Source organism: Gavialis gangeticus, unplaced genomic scaffold (assembly GCF_001723915.1).
Source record: "Gavialis gangeticus isolate Ggan-Ray unplaced genomic scaffold, GavGan_comp1, whole genome shotgun sequence".
Lineage (NCBI taxonomy): Eukaryota > Metazoa > Chordata > Crocodylia > Gavialidae > Gavialis > Gavialis gangeticus.
The window spans coordinates 2,393,418-2,403,755 of NW_017729019.1; the positions used below are offsets into that span (position 1 = coordinate 2,393,418).

The 10,338-nt window shown below is 43.7% G+C and overlaps 1 protein-coding gene across 1 annotated transcript in view; it reads left to right on the top strand.

Annotated features, from left to right (window-relative positions):
* The window catches only part of PPP1R12B (protein phosphatase 1 regulatory subunit 12B), a 184,517-nt gene that overhangs the window by 49,623 nt on the left and 124,556 nt on the right, over positions 1-10,338 (top strand). Inside the window, exons 9-11 of the mRNA XM_019513819.1 lie at positions 3,768-3,965; positions 5,567-5,652; positions 7,493-7,618. Coding sequence (XP_019369364.1) covers positions 3,768-3,965; positions 5,567-5,652; positions 7,493-7,618 — 410 coding nt within the window. The remainder of the gene's footprint in view (positions 1-3,767; positions 3,966-5,566; positions 5,653-7,492; positions 7,619-10,338) is intronic.

Sequence of the window (10,338 nt, forward strand, 5' to 3'; positions counted from 1 at the left end):
TCAGGGCAGAGTGGGGCTAGACGGGAAATCTCAGTGCCACCACTGGGAGCTCTGTGCCACCATGGTGAGGTGCCCCCTGCCCACCTGGCAGCAGCGAAAGGCAAAACTCAGTGTTGCTGCCCCTGCTGCTGCCAGGTGGGCGGGGGGGCGCTTCACTATGGTGACAAGGAGAGGCAAAGAGCTTCCCTATCTGGTCCTTCTATGCTGGGCTGTGGAGGCCCCAAGGGGAGGGCAGCAGGGCACAGAGCCTGCAGCTGGCAGCCCACACCTGCCCCACCCCATCCCATGCACACATCTGGGGGGCACGTGCTTTCTGTATGCCCCCCAGGAGTGCAGACTGCAGTAGGGAGCCAGCACCCCCCGGCCCCCAGACAAGCCTCCTGCAGCTCTGTTCCCCCCCCCCTGCCCAGGTGCTGCAGCTACGCAGTCTAGCCCTGGGCCCCAAGCCCCACACTGCCTAAGCTGGGCAGCAGCCCCAGCCCCAGCCCTGCCCAATTCAATCCCTTCCTTCCTCCATTCCTATGGTGGCCTCAATCTCCCCTTTCCCCTGCCAGACTTACCTGTGGGAGCTACTCTTCAGGCTGCCTGGCAGCCATGTGCATGTATGAGCATGTACATGCACATGGTGCTCCCTGCTTGACCACCCTTCTCCCGCTCCCCCTAGCCTCTTGCAGGCTGGAACTCTGCCAGCCTGCAAAGAGGCCTGTTAAAATGAAATCCACCTTTAGTTAAAAGGGAAAATCTGCTTCTTTTTTTTTTTTTTCCGTTTTTCCATGGGAAATGGAAAACCCGGATCCCTGATGATAGACAGGGCGTGTCTACATGTGCATTAGATCCAGGAGCAGTTGACTCGCAAGTAAATGTTCCTGGGCAGGCATCTACATGTGTAGGGAAGTGCGAGCAGATTTGCTGCTGACAGCAGCAAACTGCTCTCACTTCCTGGGGCCCTGCGATGGGCCCCTGCTGCCACAAGGGGGAGTTCTTGGCTCCACCTGGGTGCTGGCCCAGGGGCTGGAGACAGCTGTATTCTGATGAGGCCTGGGACATTGCTTCCTGCCCCTGGGGGACTGCCTGCTGCTGGGGCAAGGAAAATGTCCCTCTGCCCCAGCAGCAGGGAGCTCCCAGCCCTGGATCATGACAGAGGACTTGGAAAGAGCTGCAGGGGAGGGGCAGATCCCAGCCCCCTGTTGCAATCTGCTGGTGGGGCAGCTAGCAGTGAGCCTCTGGCTGGGTGAGGAATCCCTACCCAGCTGGGAGCTTGCAGCTAGTTGCCCCAGTAATGATCTCAGAGCAGGGGGACTGGAGCTCCCTGCTGCTGGTAGGCTCTGGCAGAGTCTGCCCTGGCAGCATGGAGCTTCTGGGGGCAGCAGTCTCCTGCCCCTTGGTGGCTGGCTGTCTGGGAGAAGATTTGCTCCCAGTCAAGTATCTACATGAGTGCTACTGCGCAGTTACTAATTGCTTTTGCTACTTGCATTTAAGATAGCAAATTTACTCACAGTTAGCAAGATTTACTGTGCAGTAAGCATGTGCATGTGTTAGATGCAGATGCTTACTGTGCAGTAAACCACACTACTTTGCAGTAAAGTGTCTTGTGTAGACACACCTACAGTGTATTTAATGAGGTTTTCTTGTATGCAAATATAAGATGAGGGTGTTTTTCCCTATCCTAGTTGTGAGGGAACCTTGCCTTATGTTAGAGTAAATATTGTACTTCAAGCTTTAAACCCACGTGACTAGGAGAAACTAATAGACTTTTCTTTGTCTTTGGCCTTGTATTCAACGTCTGTGCTCTGCTCTTGTACCAAAGTGCAGATGACTATTATATGCCAATTACTTCTTAAAGACTGGGGTAATAGGTACAAGGGACAGGCATTGTTTTATAGCTAGACATGAATAACTTTGCACATGCTGTTGTGCCTTTGTTGCAAAGAAGGCTAACACTGATGAGGGCACATCTGGAGTAGTGTGTCCGGTTTTGGGACCCCAACTACAGAAAGGTTATGGACAAATTGGAGGGCTGGTCCTGCTTTGAGCAGGGGTTTGGACTAGATGATCTGAATGTCTGTTCACCAGGGCATCCCAAGAGAAGACAAGGTCTAACAGTCACAAACTGCTGGAAGACCATTTTAAACTGGACATAAGGAAACAATTCTTTACTGTCCAAGTCTCCAGAGTCTGGAATAGACTCTGCAAGCACCTACTCTGAAAACGTTTAAGAAATGCTTGGATGCTTATCTTGTTGAGGTGATCTGACCCCAGATGACTTCCTGCCCCTTGGGCAGGGGGCTGGACCTGATGATCTTGCAAAGGTCCCTTCCAGCCCTAACGTCTGTGAAATCTCTTGAGGTCCCTTTCAACCCTAATTTTCTGATTCTATGCCAGTAAGCTGAGTTAACTGAGCAAAAGAAGTGAAGCAGTAACCCTTTCCCAAATGCAAAGCAACTACATTTGTAGATTGGTTATTTAGCAGGCAAATATGACTGAAGCTTTTGCCTAATTAAAGTTGCTTAACCCAGAATAGGACCATGTGTATACCAAAGTGAATTTGTTTCTGACGTTATTTTTAACCAGAACTCCTTTAACACCATTTCCCTTGCAACTGTCCTGCATCATGTGCTTGTCTTTGGGTGCACATTTTTTTTGTCAGATTTAAATATGCCTAAAATATCAATACAGTGGCCTCTCTTTCTGTATCTTGTAGATTTCACCCTGTGCAAAGTAAGACCAGCAATAAGTGCAAAGTAAATACAGTAGATCCCCGATTTACACGATTTCGACTTATGCGTGTCTCACGTTTACACGATTTTTTATTAGGGTCCAGATTGGAAAATGCCCCTCGAGATGCACGTCATTTGCATATATATGCAAACGCTTGCAAGATTCGCATGTATATGCAAATGCCTCACAAGATTTACAGGCGGAATCAAGCGGAGCTGTATCGCCATTGTGCCACCATTGCTGTAGCAGCATCTCAAGATGCATAGGTGAGATGCTAGATGCGCCTCCTAAAGGCAATTCCGCTGAGAAAAGGGGAAAAAAAGCTATGATTGAGGTACGCAACCCCTCACTATTCTCTTGTTTCCTATGGGGAAAGTAGTCCCAACTTACTCAAATTCGACTTGCATGAAATTCCCCTGGGACGCAATACTCGTGTAAATTGGAGGTCTACTGTATCGCAATTAATTGGTTAATCATACAATAAATTTAGACCAGCCATGTGTGCAAAGTAGTTATCACACGATAAAAATGACTACCCAGGTATAAAAAGAGCCAACCAGCTACAGAGTTAATGCTTGAAAGCATGTAACAACTCTGTAGCTGGTTTCTATCCAGCTTTAATTTGAATGTGTACCAGGGCCCTCAGAAAAATAACATGAAGTTCAGACAATGACATAAGACAGCATGTATATGGCCATATGGTTTACATAAAAGTTTTATTTCTATTTAATTTAAAATGAGTTGCATTACTTCCTTGTGCCATTGCTCCCTTCCTACATTTAAACTGATGAAAAGAGACAATGGGGAGGGGGGGTTGGAGGGACTTTTATATAAGAATTCCCTAACTATAAAACATAAGCCTAATTTTAATACAAATGTAGAATTGTATGTGCATGTGTCTAGCTATCCCAAGACACCCAAGTAACCTGAATCTTATGCTTTGAAGTGTGTTGCCTATGAGAATTTTGGCTTAGTAAAACTTTTTGAAAATAAATTGTATGTCTGCAATACCCCTGCTTCTTACCAAATGTTGTCATTTTCCACTACAGTTTAGTTGGCTCAACAAGTCAGAAGAGCAAAAGGATGAATCTCCTTCATCTTGGAGGCTGGGACTAAGAAAAACTGGCAGCCACAACATGCTCAGTGAAGTTGCTGCTTCTCGTGAAGGACAGAGAGACAGGAGTTCTTTTATCTATCGCTCTTCATCTAGTCCCCGGATTTCTGCATTAATAGACAACAAAGAAAAGGTCTGGTTTCCCCTGAAACAGCCTGCTGATGCATCCCTTCTGAGAAGTGTTAAGCAGCCTGCCTTTCTGCATTGGCACCCCATTTCAGAGCACCATTCCACCATGGGTATAGACAGATGTAACAATTGTATCGAAATCAAAGGAGACTGGTACAAGCTGTTATGATGCATCTGTTATATTAACATAACTTTATAGTCGTACAAATTTAACAAAACTATTTCATCTTTAACCCTGCTTCATTTAGGGTAAGGTAAGGCAGTTTAGCTGATTGTTATGACTGCAGGCTCATGCAGACAGTTAGATAACAGAGCACAGCTGTTGTATACTCCAGCAGCTTTTCCCTTTTAAGCAGCTACAAATGTGTGTTTGTCCATATCCTTAGTTTCAATTTTGGTATTAATTCACAATCTCCATATTTTAGTATCCTTTTTATACTTCATGTTGCTTGCATTTGTGGTATCAAGTGCTTTGATACGTTTATACTTCCCTCTTGATTTGAGCTATTTCCATCTTATTGGCAGTCCATGCTAAACTGGAGTTCAGGACTTCTTACTCCTTCATGTGTAGGTTATAGTCAGCTTAACGCTTTCTGCCAGTTTGTCATCCTACTTGTTTTGAGGGAGACAGTCTAATCAAGCCAGTGCCCTGTTTTCACACTAGTTGTTCCTCTGCTTCATTCTAATGGTGTGGGCACTTGTCACATTTGCAGTACTTCAGAGGGTGAGCAGACAGATGTGCATGCCAGAGGGGCACGTTCTGGATAGCCAGAGGCTGATTGCACAGGAGAGTTGATAATTGACTCTCTTTTCCTGCCCCTGGCAGGAAGGAGAGAAGAAAAGAGAAACTGAGGCGTAGGTCACAGCAGCTCCCAGGGGACCAGGGTTTGTAGAGCTACTCGCTCGGCAGCAGAGCCAGCTGTCAATGAGTGCTCTCCTTTGTATTCCACCTGCTCTCCCTGAGTGCCCCCTTCATCAGAACTGGGAGAAGTGTTGGGGGTGGTGGGGCCTCTGGTCCCAGTAGGGCAGAGGTAGAGGGCACAGGGTGTTCGCTGACAGCTCTGCTGCAGAGGGGGGACATCATGGTGGGGGGAAGAGCCACAGGATGCAGCAGCTCCTTGTCATGGCTTCTAGCTTGAGAGCAAACTGCTGCATGCAATTGCAGTGATCTTGAAGTGCTCCAGCTGGGGGGCATGGCAGTGGGCTGTATGTCTGTCTGCAGCTGAAACACTCCATTTTAGAAGCTCTTCAAAGTGCAGCTGCATTTGAAGTGCTTCAAATGTTATGTGTATCCATATCTTAAATATTCCTCAGTGAGCTCTGCCTACAGTTAGCAGTTGGAGATTTACTGCCCATCTATACAAAATCTTATCTCAATTGAGATTAGCTCCTAAATTACTATTCCTGCCTTGCTCCTGCTAGTTAGCCTTGGAAATGTAATGTCTTGGGTGACACCTATGTGCCAAAAAACCTTAAACTATGTTAAAAGAAAATCAGAAATTGATGCACTTCTAGTAGCAAAAATTGAAGCACTAATTCAGAGAGGTCACTGAAAGTAAACCAACTTACATTTGAAATATGTGTGTTCTTGTTTTGCATTATCAGGATAAGGACAGCAACAAAAGCTATCTTGCCTCAATAGCCCCTAGAAGACTAAGCAGTACGGGTGACATAGAGGAAAAGGAAAACAGGTAGGACTTCAACTCTGAGCTAAAGGCTTTGGCTTCAGCAGCCTTCATCAATTCATGGAATTCAGTCTTCAGAAGTGCCTTCCCATTTATGTTCACAATTCATATGTTTATTTACTAGTCCCAAGTGTGTAGGTGTTTAAAAGTTGGGAGCTCTATCACTGCATCTCAACTTCATGGAATATGCCCTCAATTTTGAAGAAGGGGAGTGATAGGTTTTTTCCCTAATGAAACCAGATTATTCATCATTTAAAAATATGCAGGAAGTGATATTTGTAACATACACCTCTCCTCACCCCATTAGTATATGTATGAGTGGGCCTTGTCCTTTAAGAAGTGAGTTTCTATTCTTGATCTCTAGCTTTGACTCATGCTTATAGTAATGCACCTTGCTCTGTTGTCACTTCCTATCTACCTTTGCTGTTAAGCCATCTCTTGCTTTTTGACATAATTTACGTTTGTGAGCTTTTTGCACTGTGACTGTTATGTCTTTACAGTGCCTAGCACAATGGCATCCTGGTCCTTGTTGATTTTCCGCAGATACTTTTGCCATGTAAATGGGAACAGCATCCAGTGCTTTTAGATGTGCATGGGGAAGTGCTGTTTCTAACTGGTCCCTTGTAATGTTTTTTCAAGGGAGTAAGAATTTACAAAAGTTGAAAAAACATGGGGAGAAAAGTCGGGGCAAACAATTGTGGAGAAACTGTTGCACTGAAGAGAAATCTCTGATAAACCATTTCAGTGATTAAATTCTTTGCTACCTGTTGCAGTATAGTTGATTTGAATCTCCCACCGTTCTTTGCATGTTAGTAGACAGCTGGTGTTTCAAATGACAAAGAATGACTCGGGACTATTTTGAATAGTGCCTCCTATTGTGGGGTGCAATTGGCTGAGTGCTGCCAAATATCCTTTGCTCTCTGAAGTGGAGACTAAGATTTCAAGCTAACCTAGCAGGCAGTAGTCACCGCATACTGTAAGATACAATTTTTGCAGTATTGTTTCCTTTTAACATAAGTCAAGTCAATGCTACATGGAATCTGCAGGAGACAAAGTCCATCTAGGATGGATGGATGGATAGTTTGAATTCAAAACTGAAAAATAATTGGGAGCTGTGGAGTGAATGTCACACAGTGTCTTGTTCCGTCCATTGGCTGGAAGGAATTGCCATAAAATACTTCTAGGATAGGGGTGAGGGACTAAGCTTTGATTTAGTTACCCTATTAAATTGGGTTACTGATTATTTGCTTCTAGACTTGCTAAGTAGTCCTAAATACTGCTAACTGTTTAATACTTGCTGTAAGCAGTATTTTTAAGAAAATATCATAGGATTTATCATGTTGCATCAGACCAGTGGCCTGTAGTCTGGTATTCAGCCTCTATCGGTGACCAGCACTTAATGCCTCAAAGTAAAAACAACCCTTCCAGATGCAGCCACTGCAGCTGTGCAAGGTGACAAAGCAAGTTCATTCTACATAATGCCATCGTCTAATGTATGAAATGACAATCTTTAGATAAGTCTGAATTTTAGAATTGTAAGTGCTTCTGGTCAGAAATTGCATGGCACTGTGTCTGCAAAATACTGTAAGCTTGTGATATTTAAAGAATTGCCTTGGCAATTACTAGAGATAATTTTAAAACAAATGGGGGTACTTCAGTTACTTATCCCTATGGTGAATTAGTCTGCCGCTGGAAAGGAAGAGCTTGTGTTGCCTGAATATTAAATAGTCTTCGCTTCTGCCAATGGATGCTGAAGCTGTGGAACTTACCAGGAGGCTGGCAGTTTGAGGAGTCAAGACTAGACTGCAGAGCTTTTCTAAGCCAACTTAATGTTCTCTTACCTCAGAGAATCTGCTGTTAATCTGGTGCGGAGTGGTTCCTACACCCGGCAATCATGGAAGGATGAACCAAAGGGAAACGAAGCCCCCCAGACAGGTGCACCTTCCACCTACATATCTACCTACCTGAAAAGGTATGGCCTGAAACACTTTAGATACAGACAGCAGAATGGATTTTTAACATGTTTTCCAGGCTTCTAAAATGGCAGTTTTCTATTTGCTGCATGGTTATAGCTGGTCTTGGTGTGCTCATTGTTATAGGACTGGTGAAACAAAATATACAATCTGCTTAGTTTTTCCATTATAAACACTGTCTCCGAAGACTTTTGTTTTGGCACTGAACTTTAAATACTGTACTGACATGATTTAGATGCAACATTTCATTTCTCAGATGTTGGTGTAATTGCTAGATGACAAAAAAAAAAATTCCCCTTGAATGTAGGATGAAGTAACTCAATAGTGAACTTCATAGTATCATAGTTGGTAGGGTCAGAAGGGATCTGAGCAGATCATCAAGTCTGCCCCCCTGCCATGGGCAGGAAAAAATGCTGGGGTCAAATGACCCTGGCAAGGTAATTATCTAGCCTCCTTTTGAAGACCCCCCAGGGTAGGAGAGAGCACCACTTCCAGATCCTAGCCGCCCTGACTGTGAAGTAGTGCTTCCTGATGTCTAGCCTGAACCTACTCTCAGTCAACTTGTGACCATTATTCCTAGTCCAGAAGGCTACTAAAAAGTTAGTTCTGATAGCCTACCTCTAACTGAGGTATACATTAAGGTATAATTTTTTATATCAAATAATCAAAAAAATAGTACTGTCCATAATTCATGCAGATCATCAGCGTTAGAATGTGACTGATGTCCCCAAATCAACCAACCATTTTCTTTTGATAGTTGGAAAATGAGGTTTTTTGCAAGTGCATGTGCCACTCTAGAGAAGTGATTGCTGATGAACTAGGAAGGCAGAAAAAGGAAAAAATCTGATCATATAACCCCCTTCCCCTTCTCTGTCCCACTGGCAATATCTGCCACCATTTTACCACTACCTTCCCTCAAGAAAGACTAGGCTCCCTCTAATCTTGCAATTCAGTGCAAGGCGCAGTAAAGCTTTCAGGATTTTAACATGTTGCTTTATCAAGTACCTGACGCCAAACTGCATAATTTTGTCCTGAACATGGAGGATTTTCCTTTAAATAGCTGGAGAGAAGTTGATTTCTTGTAAATGTTGCTCATGTGCTGCATTCTAGCTTTTAGGGGATGTTTGCTGATAGCGTTAAATTTTCATAGGATATGGTTCTGTACCCACTGAATAAATGGAATACCATTTATACAAAAGGTGAAAGAGCTGGATATTTTGAAAGCAGAAGACATTATTCCAGAGCCAGCATTCAATTCTAATGACTCCACATCTGTCCTGGGACCTGATGCTAACAATTTGGGCTGTACCGCCTCTCTCTCTCTCCCTCTGTTTCTCTCTCTCTGTCTCTCTCTCAGACAAGTGGCAAGAGTTTTTTGCTGATTGCAGGTAGCATCTCAGAGGCATAATATAGAAAAGATACTGTTACCTTATCTGAAAGGTAGCTCAGTCAATAGAGCTACTGAGAAGTTTACATTTTACCAGGACTTTACAACTTTTCAACTTTGTGCTCCTGCTAATCTAGAATCAGATACACAATTACAGTTTACCAACTGTACTGTGCTCCTGTGATTTAGGGTGTATAGGGCTGGCAATGGAATCATAGCCCAATAACTTCATGTGAAAGGAGTCTGTGAAAAGACTCACTTAACAGTATGCTCAGTACTATTGTGCTGGATGAGGAGGGTGGCAGTGAAACTGAAACTTGAAGGAGAGGGGCATTAGACAGTCTGATAAGGAGCTGGGGAGGACTGGAGGTGGGTTGAGATGCCTTGAATAGAGGACAACAGGAATAGTCAGTGTTTTCTCCCCTCCAGGCTTTGGTTGTTCCTCCTCTCTCACTCTCATGCTGGTTCATGTCTGTAATATATTTGCACATCCAGTCTACTTTCTCTTCTGTTCCTTGTTAGATTTCAGTCTGTTGCCTGTTTCTCTCCTGGCTCTGGTTGCAGTCTTGCCTCCTAGTCCTAGTTTTCTAACCTCAAGCTCTGTCCCAATATTTTTTTTAGCATGGTAAAATGTATATCGTGCTAGTCCTTGTTCTTGGATATGGCTGAACTGTTTTGGTCAAATGGTTGAGGCAGCCAGCACCAGCTGTAGAAAATTTCAGTCCAAGTGATTAGGTTTTGTTAGTTTTAAGCAACTCAACAGGGTTTCATTATGGGCAACAGCAGCGTTTCCCGATCCTCCTACAATACTTATTTCTTCTTTGTGTTAAGTTGTTTTTTGTTGTTTCTCTCTCACTGTCCTTCCTTTCCCTTCCCTTCCAATTAAGTGCACTGTTGTGCCTCTAGTACTGCTTACACTGGGGTCTGTTTTTTCCCAGGCTTTTTCCTGTTTTCTGACTTTCCTAAATTCACCTCCATTTCCCTATTTTCTCCCTGAACTCTGTTTTATTTTTATAAATGATGTCATCGTAATCCTGTTCTGTGTGTCCCAAGTGTGATCTTTGGTGACCTTGGCACGTTCCACTCTCCTTTGCATTCATTTTGATGAGACATAAAATGTTCCCTTTCCTCTTTATTTTCATTCCCTGGTAACATACCAAGTCTCTAGCTCCTTATCAAATCTGATACATGGTTTGTGTCAAAAGAGTTGAATTGGTAGAACTAAATGGAACTAGTTATACCAGTGAACATACTTAATATAGTGTATTTATATTGGTTTGCTTCAGGTTTAAATTAATTGTTATTATAGTAAGATAAAATAGATTAGGCATG